General features: G+C 41.1%; 1 protein-coding gene across 2 annotated transcripts in view; it reads right to left on the bottom strand.

Moving 5' to 3' along the window:
• The window catches only part of LOC110833841 (lutropin-choriogonadotropic hormone receptor), a 137,309-nt gene that overhangs the window by 26,533 nt on the left and 93,834 nt on the right, over positions 1-16,942 (bottom strand). For both annotated transcript variants that reach the window (XM_087352755.1, XM_087352754.1), the window contains exon 3: positions 9,744-9,905. In XM_087352755.1, coding sequence (XP_087208881.1) covers positions 9,744-9,757 — 14 coding nt within the window. In that variant the 5' untranslated portion in view covers positions 9,758-9,905. The remainder of the gene's footprint in view (positions 1-9,743; positions 9,906-16,942) is intronic.

Consider the following 16,942-nt stretch of genomic DNA (forward strand, 5'->3'; position numbering starts at 1 on the left):
CTTCGAGTCTTCCTTCAGCGGGATGCATTTAAATAAAATTTTCCGTGGCGTTAAAGCAGAACATCCACTGTTCAGAGCAGTCCCTACGGGATGGCTTCACAGATACGGACAGACTGATGCATGAAGGGCACAAGGCACAGCTCTATCTAGTCATGAGACATCAGCAGCTGTTGCACGGACTTTATAAAGAATCTACTGACGCGGATGGTGAGAAGGTAAGGATCTGGAAGGAAAGTACAGTGGCCTGTTTCAGGGATATTATAGACTGATAAAAGCCGTGGAGAAGTGAGTAGAGTTTGGAACCGAAAGCCTTCGGAGTACAAGTCATCCAGCATTAAGAACTAACTAACTAACTAGATGGCTTACCGAACCCGAAGGTTCATCACCGAATTAACCAAAGCCCTCCACCGGACCCTGTCCTGGGCCAACAAAATCCAGTTTCCTTCAACTCCTATCTCGGATAGATCCCGCCTGAGATTATCCTCCCATCTACGTCTAGGTCTCCCCAGCGGTCTCTTCCCTTCAGGTTTCCCAACCAGTACCCGGTGCACACCTCTTGTCCCATCCATGCGCGCTACATGTCCCGCCCATCTCACTCTTCTCGACTTAATCACCCTCACAATACTGGGGGAGCAGTACAGATTTTTAAGCTCGTCATTGTGCAGTTTTCTCCACGCCCCATCGTCTTCCCTCTTAGGCCCAAATATCCTCCTCAACACCCGATTCTCAAACACCTGCAATCTGTGTTCCTCCCTCTGAGTGAGAGACCATGTTTCGCACCCATACAAAACAACAGGCAAGATTATTGTTTTGTATACTTTAATTTTCAGGTTCTTAGAAATCAGACGGGAAGACAAAATATTTTGGACTGAGAAGTAGCAAGCATTTCCGGAATTTAGTCTCCTCCTAACTTCCTCACAAGTATCATTTTGATTTGTTATTGTTGTTCCCAAATATTTGAACTTTGTAACCCTTTCAAAGGATTTATTAGCTACCCTAAGATAATTTTGCCCGCCTGTCTTCTGATGACGAGATACTAACATGTACTTAGTTTTTTCTGAATTTACTTCCAGCCCCACTTGTCTACCAGCCTCTAGTAAAACTTCTGCGTTCCTCTTTATTGTATTTATATCGTCCCCCAATAAATTAACATCATCAGCATATGCCAATAGCTGATGTGTCCCGTTCAATTGCAAACCCTCCTGCCTACCTTGGACCTTCCTGATGGCGTATTCTAGCGCAAAGTTAAAGAGCAAGGGAGACAAAGCATCTCCTTGTTTTAGACCGTTCTTGATGAGGAATGTCTCAGATACATATTTACCTACTCGAATTTTGCTGCAGGTTTCATTTAAGCACATTTTTATTAGACCCACTAGCTTCTTTGGTATACCAAATTCAATAAGAATATTATATAGCACTTCTCTCTTCACAGAGTCATAGGCTTTTTTGAAATCTATAAATAACTGATGTACAGTCCCACCGAACTCCCATTTTTTCTCTAGTATCTGACGAATGCAAAAGATCTGATCAATCGTTGATCTGTTTCGTCTGAACCCACACTGATGATCCCCAATAGTTTCATTCGCATATGGGGTTAATCTTGCCAAAAGAATGTTGGATAGAATTTTGTATGAGGTTGATAGCAGCGATATTCCTCGGTAATTACCACACTCAGTCTTGTCCCCCTTCTTATAAATAGGAATAATTATGGATTCCTTCCATTGATGTGGCATCTCTTCCTTATCCCAAATTAACTGAATAAGCTTATGGATCCTCATATGCAACCCTTTGCCACCTGCTTTAATTAATTCGGCCGGAATCTGATCAATTCCTGGAGATTTATAACTTTTCAACTTCCCAATGGCTAGTTCCACTTCATCTAAGCTAGGTTCTGGCACCAACAGTTCAGCTGTATGCATTTTAATCTGTCTAATATCACCAGTATTATGAACATTTAAGAGCTCGCTAAAGAAATTTTTCCACCTATTCACAATTTTTATTGGATCTGCAAGCAAATTGCCACTATCATCCTTTACCAAATTAGTCTGGGGTTGATATCCTTTCTTAAAGTTATTAATGCCTCTGTACAGGTCTCTGATGTTTTTTTCCTTATTATTTGTCTCAAGTTCAGCAATTTTGCCCTTCAGGTATTCCCTTTTCTTAGTCCTAAAGGTTCTACTAGCCTCACGTCTCACGTTACATAGATTATCTGCATTTGTTTTGTTTGGGTTCTGCAACCATTGAAATTTTGTTTGCTTCCTTCGATCTATTAATTTTGAACATTCTTCATCAAACCACGGTTTATTTTGCTTTCTCCTGTAGTATCCTAGTTTCTCTTTTGCTGAAATTTTGATGCAGTTTCTGACATTTTCCCACTCCCTGTTGATGTCCACACTTTCATTATCCTCATTTGTCTCTAAAATTTGAAACCTATTCGAAATTTCAACTTGATATTGTTCCTTTGCCTCTCCCTCACTTAATTTTTTCAAATCAAATCTTTCTGTGTCAGAATTTTGTTTAGTTCGTCTACTTACTGAAAGCCGCTCCCTCACTTTTGCTACCACCAGATAATGATCAGTGTCGCAATCTGCTCCTCTGAATGATCTCACATCAATTACATTTGTCTGCCTTCTCTTATCTACTAAAACATGATCTATTTGATTGTGTGTTCTGCCATCTGGGGAAGTCCAAGTGTATTTATGAACATCACGGTGTGGAAATTTTGTACTTTTTACAATTAAATCTTTTGACGTAGCGAAGGTCACTGCTCTGACGCCATTATCATTACTAAGTGCATGGAGACTCTCGCTGCCTATTGTGGGTTTGAAGACATCCTCCCTCCCAATTTTTGCATTGAAATCTCCTAGCAGAATTTTCATGTGATACTTGCCAAATGTATCAAATACTGATTCCAATTCTTCATAAAAGCTATCCTTGATATCATCGCTTTTGTCTTCAGTTGGGGCATGAACATTAAGGACAATGATGTCGCACCAACGTCCTTCCAAAATTACGTAAGACAACCTGTCACTAACAAATTCTACTCTCTTAACTGCTGCCCTAATTCTGCTATGAACAAAAAAACCCGTCCCTAGCTGATGATTGTCATTCCCCTTTCCATAGAAAAATGTAAAATTGTCCACTGGGATCGTGCCCTCCCCCTCCCATCGCACTTCCTGCACTGCCACTAAGTCTAACTTATAATTCCCTAATTCCCTACACACTGATTTCAGTGCCCCAGCCCTATAGAGGCTCCTAATGTTCCAGGTACCAAGCATTAAGACAAATACAAAATAATTTTTAGTTATGAGATTCTTTGGAACGGAGAGTAAACTACCTACAGTGGCAAGACCTGCAAAGAAACTTAATTACGTCCAACACAAAGTGTTTTCAGCAGTTAAAAGGGAAAGATGAAATTAAAAACGTAGCTCCAGACACAAGTCAGAAAATAGACTTATATATAAGAGCTTAAAAGCCAAATAATGACGCTGAATTGGACAGGGAATTTTAATGCATAAATGTTCTACGCAGTTCGATACAAAAAATGCAAATATTTTAACAAACGCATGTGAACTCAATAGCTAAAGAAATCTTCTGAGGATAACTCACAAGGGTCGAAACACGTAGGGCGCTGAATAGAAATGCCCGGTTTGTTAATAACAATTGCATCTGACAGTTGGTCTACCACTTAAGTGTACTTGCAAAATAATATAATGAATTCTTCTGAAATTGAGTACCCTGACGACGAGGACGAAGAAGGTTCTCGAAACGTTTGTGTTTTCTTCATTAAGCCACCTTACACCGCTGGTATCCCGAGAAAAATTCACTATACTTCGTCGCAGTGAAAGCTGTGATAAAGTCCTTAAGTACTTCGCGAGCTAGCTTTAATTAGGTTACGGACCTCCGGTTGAGAAACACTGTGTGCTGTTATGCGAAGTGCTAAAGTTGTGGCTTACATTTGCTTTTATCGGAAGCTTGAATCAACGAAGCTGTGATGCAGCTTACGGTCCGGGAATAAACACACGTTTCAGACCTTAAATAACAGCAGCTGAGTTAAATGGACGAACTTCTTAGTTGTATTTAATGAGTATTAACAATCTACACGAACACAAAATTACGTGATGCTAAAATTAATTACGATCCTACAATGCCAAAACAGATACAGCTTTCACACACGAGCAAAATTATTACAGAAAATCTTATAGCCGCCCAGCTAATCAACAAATCCGCCCTCATGATAGAGGCAGTAAACGCCAACCGAAACGTCGGTAAACTCGTACTAGATTACACGACGGAACAGTTCAGGAGACAGCCATCTTCATGTCCAAATCTTACTTTCTATTACGTTTGTGATCCAGTGTATTATTAACGCCAAAACTTAAACCTGACTCACACAGAATCGACCCTGTCACAAAGAATATAACTCGAGATACAAGCGTAGGTTCTGAAGTGTTTTTAACGTCAGAGAACTACTCTTGTAAAACGGGGAATTAATTTTATAACAAAAACTACCTACGTCGGTTAGTCGCTGGCAGAATTTCAGTTCGGGGGGGAGGGGGGGGGTTTACAGTGTAAGTTATAATGAGGTTAGTGACGGAGAAACAAAAAGTTGTTAATTAATAGTAAAAGGTTTTCGGAGCATGATAATCCACCTCAGGGTAGGCCGGCACTAAAAATGAGACGCTTCTAAGCTGCTTATCGTGTTGTGATCCAGTGATGCCTTTAATCTTCCATGTTGATGAGATGAGATACGAGCAGCATTTAACAATAGCAGCAGCATTACAGTTTCGTTAATTTTTATATCGTGGGATATTCAAAGACGATCCATAAGCTACTCGCGTTAAGTCACGAGGATTATTAAAAGCGAGGAGGACTTGTATCAGTAACAAGTAATACCACGAAAAACATTGGGAGAGACAGCAGTTTTATTTTAAAAAAAATATATAAATCTAGTTAATACGAATAAGATTTGTTACTGCTCACGTCAGAGATTCGATGTATCGATATTTGTTGTAATGTCCTTAAGTTCGATAACCTATGTCCTACGTTTATATTCCCATATACAGGGTGTTCTATTTAGAAAGAGATTCTAATTAATACAAACATAAACCTCTTCGCTCGTAAAACACAAGACTGGGTGCGTCTGATTTCATTTCTGTACAGCAGAACTTGGCTGTTGTTGGGTTGCGTTTTAAATGGTACACCCTGTGGTTAGAGATCATAATCTGTTGATAAATATCCTCGTCCGTCGAACAGGTCCATTTCCCCCTTTTTGGGGCAATGGGTACTCCCTACAAAAGTTACAGTTCAGTTTATAATTTGCAAATTTGGCAGCAAAACTTTCATTCAGTTCATATATCATAATGGACTATGCGACGTATAGAGATACATTATTTTTGAATTTGCAAAATTTATCTCCGTGGTGAATACTTGAAGAAATACGACGCAAGATAATTTTTGCACAACACACGACGACATCTGCACCGTAATGAGCCTCGAAACAACGCGCTTTCGTCTACAACGGACGAAGACGGAGGCCAATGAGAAACGCGCCTGGAAGATACGTGCTCCGGATAAACGTGGCTACTCTGCGTGTTTGTACTGGTTCTACGTCACTCCGCCCGCCGTCTTACGAAGTGGCCACTTTCCAAGATCATTCAAATTGGAAACTGTGGATTTGTTACAGCGCAATCCGCGTCTGATACTCTGCAGTGCGACACACCACTGCGTCTGGACGTCTTGCAAACAGCACAGAACGCCAGGGACCGCAAACTGTGGAGCACGGTACACGCTGGTTCACAGGTCGGTAAACTTAGCCAGAATTAAAGTCACAAACGAAGCCATAACGTAATGCAAAAGTAAGCAAAATTCTTTGAAAATTCAAGTGAGAACAACACTGATAAAGAGAAACCATGTTTCTGAAGAAATTACAGGAACAATATGCCTATATTTTTTAAAAATGTTTCTTCTTAATCACTTCGAAAACTGTTCTCAGGCCGCGTAATTTATAAAACCCTAAGATAAATACGTACAGAACAGCTACTTTTTCCCCCAGGTCATTCCCGGTCTATGGGCGTTAAACGCGGTGTCTTACTTTGAGGGGAGAACGTAAGTAGCAAGAACAATGCTCAGGGCAACATCACGTTAAGTCATTCTCATCTCGCGAGGACCATGTCACTTTCGGCTCTACGATCCTGCCAAGTTTCGCTGAAATCGGGCAAACGGTTACGAAGTTATGCGGGAGACGACGACAGTCGAACAAATGAATGAATACACGGCTGTGGGATTGGCGCACACTACATAACCGACAGAATCGAGTTTACTGCTCGCATCGGCGATTATCGACGTTATTGGCATTTTCACACACAAGTAATCACAAACGAGTAAGCCTATAATAATTTAATCACATTATAAATTAAGAAACATTAAACTGTGATGCAATTCTTTGTTTCTCTGGCTCCAATTTACTGTGCAATCTTAAGGAACACGTCGACGAATAAACCCTCGAACGCAGCTAAACCCGACTCGTACAGACGCGATTTTCAGATGTCTTGTTCTTGCTTACAAGCGACAGCTGTTCTATGGGATTTTTCGTTCATTTCTTCTCGGATGCCACAGGACGTGACGGTCCAGGAAATTGAATTTCCACGTCTTTTTCTTGAATCATTAACGTAACATTCAAGTGATCGCTCATTACAACAGATTCACAAAGCGCTCTGAGACCCCCCCCCCCCCCCCCCCCACTCGAGACGGATCACAATCTTCTTCATTTCCCTTTCACTTAATCTCTCTGAAGCATCAGCCCATATGAGACTTGACGTTCCTCACGGCGATGAAAAACGTCGATTGTGGCCTTTTTATCTGCAGCGACCCGCGGACTTGACAGATGCCAACGTTTCGAAAAGTCTTCCTTCTTCCATTCTCATGACCGAATATGGTTGCTACGCCGTGTAGATACCAACGTTCTAGACGAACATACTGTCTTCATCTTCAGGGCTGAAGTCAAAGTTCCTTAATTATTGTTCCTTCTTTTTTAAATTCTTCAATGCGTTTTCCTTTATCCCTTTCTTACCATGTTTCTTTTATCTAATTCATCTTTACTCTGTCTCTCCGTACTTCCTTTGTCCTTTCGTTCATTTATCTTTCTTTCTTCCTTCCCGTCCTGTTTTCTTTCCAACCTCCTTTCTTTTCTTCGTTATTACATCCTACTTTCCACCCGAACTAAGAACACGGATGTTTCAGTAGGTGCCACGTGAGATGGCTGTAAGTTCTCCGCCCCTAATGTCAGTAACAAACTTTACAAAGTGGCAGGGCCAACTCCTGAACTACCCATCCCATTACTGGACCACAACGTCCATGGTCGTCGCTATAAACATCACAAGAAAGGAAGCCAACAGGCCCCTTCAAACAGTGAGGTCAGAGGGCCGATGCACCCTGCAGTCGGCAAACGGACTTCGAAAAGCCTCGACAAGCCGCGTGTAGATCCTCATTTGTCGTCAAAGTAACACGATATGAGCGGGCCCGTTCAAATGACGGATGTAATGAGCTAGCTACTTGTTACCATCGAAATATCTCGGGTCATGTGCCCACGGCAGTGACGAGAAGAGTCGTCACTAAGGTAACGGGTTAAGGGCGACAGTCGCACTCGGCACAACTTATTGAGAGACAAGCGAGTGCTGAGCAGGCAATTTTTTTACTAATTGGAAGACGACAGAGAAAATAACACGATGAGCAGCTTCATAAATTGTACTTTTCGTCAATTATTATTTGGATAGGCCTACGTCAGATATGAAAATAGTTTGATAACTTCACGAAGGCAAAGGCCAAGCTCGGACGAAAACATTAAAATCGTAGCCTAAACAAAGAAGTTTTATGTGCATTGGATGCAGCTGGCTCACAATACGAGCAGGTGGCGGGCTCCTATGAACATGGTAATGAAAATTTACTTGGATATTATCCATCGTCTAGTAAATATAGAGCTAATCCCTATCTCCGGAGATAGGGATTAACTGTGTAGGAACCTGAAGACGGAGATAGAGTCCCATCTCCGAAACGTCGTTTTACGTTTTATATTTACTAGACGATGGATAATATCCAAGTAAATTTTTATTCAATTGACTCTTCACCATCGTCAAGAAGTTTTAGATTTGATATGGTAATGAAAATTCGGGTTTTATTAGAACCGGACAATTTCTTGTTCGACTTGAAAATCACTTTGTCGAGAATTACGCTCGACGAAATTATTTTTTTGTATTCAGGCTTCACCACAGGTTACGAAAAATCTGAAATTAAATTCTGACGGTATCGACTGGTAGCAAGAAATGCAAACCAGGTTATGGTGGCGCCTACGGTGGGGTCTGGCGGAGACTTTGGTGTGGCTTTAGACGCCGTCAAGATGTTTTGTCATATACTGTAATTTATAAATAAAATTGTAAAAACGCTGCAGTTTAACAAAACGGAAAAGGCCCATTTCAATCGACACAGACTCTAATACAAGGGCAGTTTTATATGAGTGACAGACAGAGAATGAATTAAAATTTCAGCATTGTAGATCAAGCCTTTCTGTCTCCTTCACCTGAGTGTGGTTACAATCGGAACTAAAAAGTCACATTCCCGCTTCATATTTCATCATTTCCCTTAATGAGAAGTAAAATTCGAATGTACAAAGACCCCGCACGGCAGAAATCTATCGGAGCGTGTTCCTAGTTACTGAGCTGCCAGCACAGTCGGTGGCGTCTCGTTAAGCACCTCACCGGAACAAATGTTAGTTCAGACCTCTCTCTGCGAGATGTTTCGACAAAGCGCTGAAGGTCAACCCATACACACACTGTTAAATGATTCTCTCTGCTCAAAATAATTACTTTTAACTAATTTAGAGAAAGATTGCTGTCTTCTGGGTTGTAGCGCCGTGTAGACGTTTACCAACGTTTCACAGGTCCTTGCTGTAGCCATCATCAGGGCTACGACTTATTCATCGCCCTGATGATGGAGGTAGAATTGGTCTCCGAAACGTCGGTAAACTTCTATCAGACTACACGGCGCTACAACCCAGAATCACAGCCACGAGAACCTCAAATCTTCCTGCATTTAGCAAATTCGTTCTAGAAGAAGGACGAAAGACGCTGTAACCGAACACAGCCTTGACGGCTATACAGCTGACATGACGACACAATACGCCGTGAACCAAGGAATTTTAATCTGGGAGGAAGAATCCAACAACAAGAGGTCAAATGTCACACATATCTTCTATGAATGGACCGTAAATATAATAAATACGGCAAAGTCTCTCTGCAACGGGCAAGCGTCCAGACATGCCTTCAAGATCTTGATTTATGAAGACGATGAAATGTCACAAATCAGTCGCGAAAAGACCTTTGTACTTGTCGTACTTTTGCTGGACAAAAATAACGTGACGAAACATGCGGGCACAAGGTCGGAGACACCCTCCCCATCATGCGTTCATTTTGTCAACCGCGTGCAAACAATGTGGATAATGGACAAGGTCCGGTGAAATTTTAATAAATCGTGATCCAGGCCAGACGACCTCTGTTCACAGATGCGTACAATAAAAGTAAGGAATTCTCAACTTGAAAACACCTGTTTCGATGTCTCAGTTACAAGGCGAGAGACATCAGCAGATCACACACGGAGCGCAAGGCGCAACAGACAGTTTAGTTAACTCTTGTCAACTCCAACTGTGACCCCAGATGTAAACAGACGCTAAGCGTCGCTGTCTCTCTTACCTGTCAGCAGCCATCGACGTTCAGCGCGCGTTCTGCGTCCACTTCACACGCAGCGTCAACTTGCACTGCGCGCTCCAGCATCCCGAACGCTCCGGGGGAGCCAATGCCCCCCCCCCCCCGGCCCCCTTGACAAAAACCGCGCGAGGGACCGAAGTTGATCATCTGAAACACAATGTTCACACTCTTCAAAACTCATTTCTGTGAATAAAAGAGGATTCTTTTCATCTTAAAATACGTCAAACTGAAGATGACTGCCTTCTCGGATGCTGGAATGTGCAGTCTGGTACTTGTCGCTAAACGTACGAAATCAAAGCAGTCGGGCAAGTCGCAAAGATTTCTAGATCCTGATCTACCAGCTTCTTCTGCTATGTAATATTCTAGATGGACATACTGCTTCCATCTTCGAGGATGAAGGTGTAGTATGTCCTCTCCATACGCTGTCATACACCCAAAATAATACAAGGCGGAAAACCATGATGATTAAATTTCAATTCTGAAGACGGAAGCAGTATGTTCCCCCGAAACGGGGACTTACAGCCAAACTACTTTGCGGCAAAAGAAACCTAGATCACCATTTGGATTCGTGTCGTCTTTACAGAGTTCCGACAAAGGGCAGAAATTTTAGTTCAGCCTCTCGTCACATAACCACGCACCACTGTTGGTACACACCAATTAACCATAAATTTCTTTTAATTTTGAAAGTCCTGCCTGTTTTTCGTTTCGATACATTTGGTTCCATTCACGTACCAATCGATAAATGTCGAGCTTTACAACTCTGCCATCTATGAAGTTTCTGTTAAGCTACTTGCACTCTAACCTGATTGCACACAGATGGCAGCATCAGCAACCAATCAATACTCCGCGTAGTGGTAATATTTCGAACTATTTCTAGATTGCGAATCTTGCCCTAAATTGCCTGCAGGCGCATAAGTCATAAATATAACCAACGGTATATTTCTCCACTAGCTCTTGCTGAGAAGCTAACAGTCGCTCAGCCTGTCTAGAAATTCGCAGTCTATTTTTCAAAGGTTCATTATAGTGTACTCTGGTGTATCGGCACTGGTGCCAGATAAATCCACTCCACACCATTCTATACTAATACGAGTATAATATTAAAATAGAAAGTACTGAAACTAGTTTTGAAAATTTAAATAGAATGAAGCATGTTTTTTTTATTTTCTTTGTTGACGTCGATGAATATACAAACTAAAAATATTCGCGCGTTTCAGAACATAAAATACGCATAACAGCCAAAAACTACGTCACACAATTCCAAACGAAAGGAACTTTTATAAAACCAGAAATATCGTGCAGTATTTATCGAGATCACGATAAAGACATGACACTTCAACTGCACGCGATTGTCTTAATGTCTTTATAAACGGAGTTCATAAACCATTAATACCAAAAGTGACCTTACACACCCTTCATTCTCAAGAATCTAAATCGTACACAAGTTTATCGATGTTCTAAATTTCTACACCGAATTAGAGAATCCTAACGAGGTTAAGAATGAGCAGGGGCTACACCACTCTGCCCCCAAGCGCCTACGTGGCGTATAGCGAGACACCTATCAGACCAGAGACCTCTGGCCCTGTAAGCCGAGGTCCTGACCACGGCCACGCAGGGGCAATAGGACCTCCAGAACAATCTTTATTAAAAGCATTCTGCTGTGTAATGTGCTGTATTAGCAACAAATATCGCCAGTATGCACAGTGCGGGGAAGCAGCCATTTCTGGCCACTACAAAAATAAGCGTCAGATACACCCCTGACACCCCCAACCCCAATCAGGCATGTGGGGACTCTGAAATTTTACACAGAGCGCCCCTCCCTCCCTCACCCAAATATCTTCATGGCGTGGTGGTTAATTAGGTACAGGGACTTCACATCTAATTTACCTTCACGCTTTGGTCTACCGAGTGGTTTCTTTCCTTCAGCTTTCTCAGCTAAAATGTTACGTGCATTTATCTAATCAATTTTTACAAAATTATAAGTTTACTGGAGCTACAACTCTGTGTATCTAATTTCATCGTGTTTTGGAACCCCTGTTCTCGGTCTGCGGGGTTACAGGCGCCTGCTTCACGCACGCACAGATATTAAATTACTCTCTGCACGCGAGTTTAGTGGCGTTAAGAAGAGTTTCTATTTGTAACATAATTAATTACATTACAGACTGTAGAAAGACATGTCAGGAAATTTTGAAGTCCATACTTTAGATCAGAATTGCTTCAATTAACAACATAATTCCATAGTGTTTAACTAAATAACAGAGAAAAAAAAGGAAATTTGAATTAATATTTAATATTTTCTCAGAAGCCGAGTAGAGCTTAATTTTACCTCAGTACCACACAGCTATGAAATATTAATGATTTTTGTCTGTAATTGTGGGAAGTTTGGTTGAACACCAAGTGACATTCCCGCATTACAAATCAATTTAGTGGCTCCGGAGAACTGGGCCAGTCATCACTAACGTGGAAGACAGTGTTGATCCAAAATCCAGTATGTGTGATCCGCCACTGACAGGCGACTTAAATTTCCTGAAGCCAGAAAAAGTCACACACACGCCTAGTCCAAATATTATAAGGGCGATCAGTTCAAGGGAAATGAGAATGTTAAAATAACTCAGCCATAAAACCTCAAAGGAAGAAACCACGTTGTGAATTCGGCGTACAAGTAAAGATAATATTAAAAATGATCTTGTGGATTTACCCGGCTCAGGACAGAGAACAACAGCTTGGTCTGTCAGCACAGTAGTGAAGCTACAGGTTTTATAAAGGACGAGGAAATTATTCATTGGGTGAAATACCTTCAGTTTCTCAAAGATATGTCCACCCCATGGAGTTAGACACTCGCAGGTTAGTTTGTCCTTTTCAAAAGTCCACGAAATAAAACGTCCAAACGGAAAATGGTCCAATCATAATTTAATAATCTGACAATAAAATTTACCTACTCACTGTCACTGTCAACTCAAACGGTTGCAGCAAAGAGAGGTGTGTTTTACGGGGGGGGGGGGGGGGGGGGGGTTATTTCAGTGACTGAGACTGATATAAATACAGATATGTAAGAGATTATCATCTCCCCATGCGTGCTACATGATCCGTTCATCTCATCTTTCTTGATTGTACCATCCTAATAATATTTGGTAAAGAACACCGATTATGAAATGTACAATTTTATTCATTCTCCTTGCCACTTGAGGTCTCTTAGGCCCAAATATTCTTTCCAGCACCGTTTTCTCAGACACCCTCAGCGTCTTAACGCGACAGACCGGGTTTCACACCCACACAAAAAGATAGGCAAAGCGTAGTTTGTAATATTTGATGTTCGTGTTTCCATACAGCAGACCATACGATAAAATAACCTGAATTGAACAACAACAAAGATTCGCATAATCTCAAGGGCCCTCAATTTCATAAGTAACGCAGTTCTGATTTGTTACCGCAGTCGCTAATATGTCCGAACTTCGCCACATTCAGAAAGGATTCATATAAATACGTTAATTAAAATTATTTTTTAAACGCTGACTTAATTTAAAGCAGTGGTCGGCACCGATTCGCGGGCCATTAGTTGGGAACTCTGAAGGTAATAATTAATACGACTATTTAAATATTTCATTTGCAATAATCATTATGCTACAAACTGGCAGTCATTTTACCAACAAGCAGTAAGCTTTCTTTTCAAAGCATCCTTGAGCACGCTCAACTTAAGTTACATAAGAAAAATTCAATACTTCACTCACAATAGGTCACTGACGTCATTGCGTTGTTGTACTGGGTAAAAACAGCCGAATCCTATTCCTGCAGAGTTCTTAACTTCCTTCCGTGTATGACCACGTAATATGTAAAGTCTGACTGTCAGTTGTTACCCTCAATAACCTAGCCAGATTTTATATTTTGATCAAACTCGTTACGACGGTCATCGTTAAAAAATCTTGGCAGTTAATGCAGGGTCATTAAATTACCAACGATCCATTCGCCCTAAACCCACTCTTTACGACCCGACTACGTTCAAATCAACAAATTTGTACTAAAATTTCACTTTGTACGATTCAGCTCGGCTGAATTCCTACTTCAGTGCAAAGTCGCCTGCATTTTCCACAAAGGCTGTCAGATCTGAGGTTATCACGGCGGTCGATGTTGGTGTTGTAGGTCGTAACTCCATCTGGAGTTATATATAGGTAGGTACCGACGTTTCGGAATAAAACATTCTGTATCAATCTCAGGGCTGAGGTTCACTACGTACTTTGAACCTTGCCCTACAAATATTTTTATTGAACGAGAGAAAAACCGGCTTCTTGTTGCTGAGGTCATTAAAATGCCATTATTTTATAACATACGGAAATAATCTAAAAGGTCTCAAATAATAATCGTCGAGTACAAGGCTTTGGCTCTCAGAGGGCTGTTACGCCACGGATTATTATTATTACAAGGGTTGACCCTTCCCGATTCCAGGATAAGACAAACTGATTCCCCCATCTCTGCAATGGTATTTTCCCTTTTGGATGGCAATCGATCAATTTCAGGGGAATTCGATGAGCTCGTTTATTTTTTACATAGGATTAAAAACTAAGTGACATACTTCAAATAATTTAAAAAAAACACAGAGAAATTAAACTTACAGCATATGAAAAACTCTAACGCATTTCACGGAACTCCAGCGGTCATAAATATTATGGAATGGAACCGATGTCGACGGCTGCGCTCCTGATGGCCATGGTTGGAGTTATATCACTTGTTTCGCATGCACAGAAAGGTTTTTAAATTCTGTAGGATTTGAGGGTCAGCTGCCCAATAAGATCTTTTCATTATCATGTGCCTGATAAGACTACGAATTATCGAATTGATTTGTTTACGTCCATATTACGCCAGATGATGACACCAGCAACGTGTAACTTGCTGCCTTCTACAATAACTGTGATTCTATCTAATGATCATGCCTGAAACGAGTGGCACATAATCACAGAGTTTCATATGGGGAACCACTTACGTGCAAATTTATGATGGACATTCAGCAGGCGATACTAATTATGCAACGTAATTAACGTAAAATGGACTTACACGCTATGAAACTCGTATGAAAATAAACAAAACATTAAGGTACTTTAAACCCACAAATTTATTGATACAAGGCACACACCTGACGACTCTAGCGTAAGATTTGAGAAACTGAATTCCGAATGAAAATGTAAAGCAGAATGCGTCTTACGCACTCACATGTAAGCGTTGGTCATCATATCTCAGGCCCAAATGTCACCGTTGACTAAAACTCCTTCGTATCTGTAAAGTCCCGCCTTCAAATCTTAGCCTGCATATCGACGACTATCATGATATATATTTCTCAATTCTCATCAGCCCCCCAGGAAAATACCAGAAGAATAGGACACAAGCGCTTCCTTTCACATCCTTATCCAGCTCATGATGAATTTCCAATCCCACGATTCTACGTCACGTGGTTAAATAAATCAAGATAACAAATCTTGGCTATGAAAAATGTGATGTGATGGGATGTTTTTAAAGACTGGCATTTGGCACTTCGAAAACCATAAAAAGTTATTCTTATATAGAACATGGCCTTCGGAATCTCAGTGAAACAATTACAGGTAGGCGAATTCTACTATAATACTCTTTGAGGTTCTCACGGCGTTACGTGTGTCCATGTTCGTCTTCTGGGCTGTGACACCATTACAACCGACAACACCAAAATCCACATTGGTTTATTTATTCCACGGGGCAGCGTGACATTACTATCACGCTAAATAGTCCATTAATCCACCACAGATTCTGGTACATTCCTCATTTAATCTCGTCTTTGTGAGCGCCTCCAATACCTGAACACTGTCGAGGCCGAGGCTCGCAAGTTTTGTTACGTAAGAAGTCGAGCTTACGTAAGGCAAAGAGCAGTTTTTTAATTTAAAAAAACTTTGTGATTGAGATCAATACGACAGCCCGTCAATAATTTATTTTCTAACGAGTTTCTTGCTTTTGACGTCAGTTCGTTTCATAATTAAGCCTAATCGAAGGCGTAAATACACGTGAAGTAGCTAATATAATTTAAAATATTAATTAACATATACAAATTAACATAGTGTGATGACGTTAGGACCCTCGCCCTCATCAAATTCATACGCAGGGCTTAGAAGGTAAAATAATAGTCTTATAAATTTGTGACAGAACTTCTTAAACATGGCAAAGTCTCTCGCAACACAACACAAATGTACGCAAACACTGATTCAGAAAGAACATCCTAGTCTAAGACGACAATAGTTCAGAATGCGTCCCGGAACAAGATAAATTATGTTAGAAACCGTATGAACTAGGTCTATCACCCGCTAAAATAATGTGCTGCCATCATCCGGGCAAAGAGAAAGTACCTCTGAAACGTCGATAAACGTCTGCCAGACTACACGGAACAAATGCAAATAAGTTCGCAGAGACCTAATTCTAAACGCTTAACTAAAACTCAGCAATTAGCGAGGTATCTGACACTATTTGCTTGTGAGATTCTTAAATTTCACGAATTAGATGCAAAACCAAATACCTTCAAGAGGGCTGTTATTTTGGGGTTTTGGACCGCGTAGTCTGGTTTACCGACATTTCAGAGGTACTTGCTGCCTTCATCATCAGGAAAAGTACTTCTGAAACGTCGGTCAACTTCTATCAGACTACACGACGCAACAACCCGGCTTTTCCAGCTTCAGAAACTCAGTGTATCAGTTTATTTCAATCTGGTCAACAGAATCCGACGTTTTTCATTTCATTGGGCACAACACACCCGCCGTTTTGCTCGTTCGGAGGGTCGAGAAATTTCACGCAGCGGGAAAAATCGAAACTACCTAGCACAGGCTACCGGGCAGTCGGCATTGCAGGACTCTGCCAAGGCCTGAACTGTCTCCACAAACACGCGGGCCCCATCTATAAAATCAGAATGCTTCATATCCTTAATATTCAAGAGATTTACATAAAATATAGCATGAGTATCCTTAAACACTGTCTGGTCCAAATAGACCGAACGCAACTCAATCCAGATGGCTGTCTTCTGGGTTGTAGCGCCGTGTAGTCTGCTAGAATTTTACCAACGTTTCGGAGGTCCTTGCTGCCACCATCATCAGAGCGAAAGAGACAGGAAGGATATATGAAAGGTGACAGACGTCTACAAGACTACATGGCGCCAGAACCGAGAAAACCACAAATCCTACTTA

This window comes from Zootermopsis nevadensis, unplaced genomic scaffold (genome assembly GCF_977971745.1).
Source record: "Zootermopsis nevadensis isolate Lab colony 2312 unplaced genomic scaffold, Znev_1.0 Znev_ptg000021l, whole genome shotgun sequence".
In the NCBI taxonomy this organism is placed as follows: Eukaryota; Metazoa; Arthropoda; class Insecta; order Blattodea; family Termopsidae; genus Zootermopsis; species Zootermopsis nevadensis.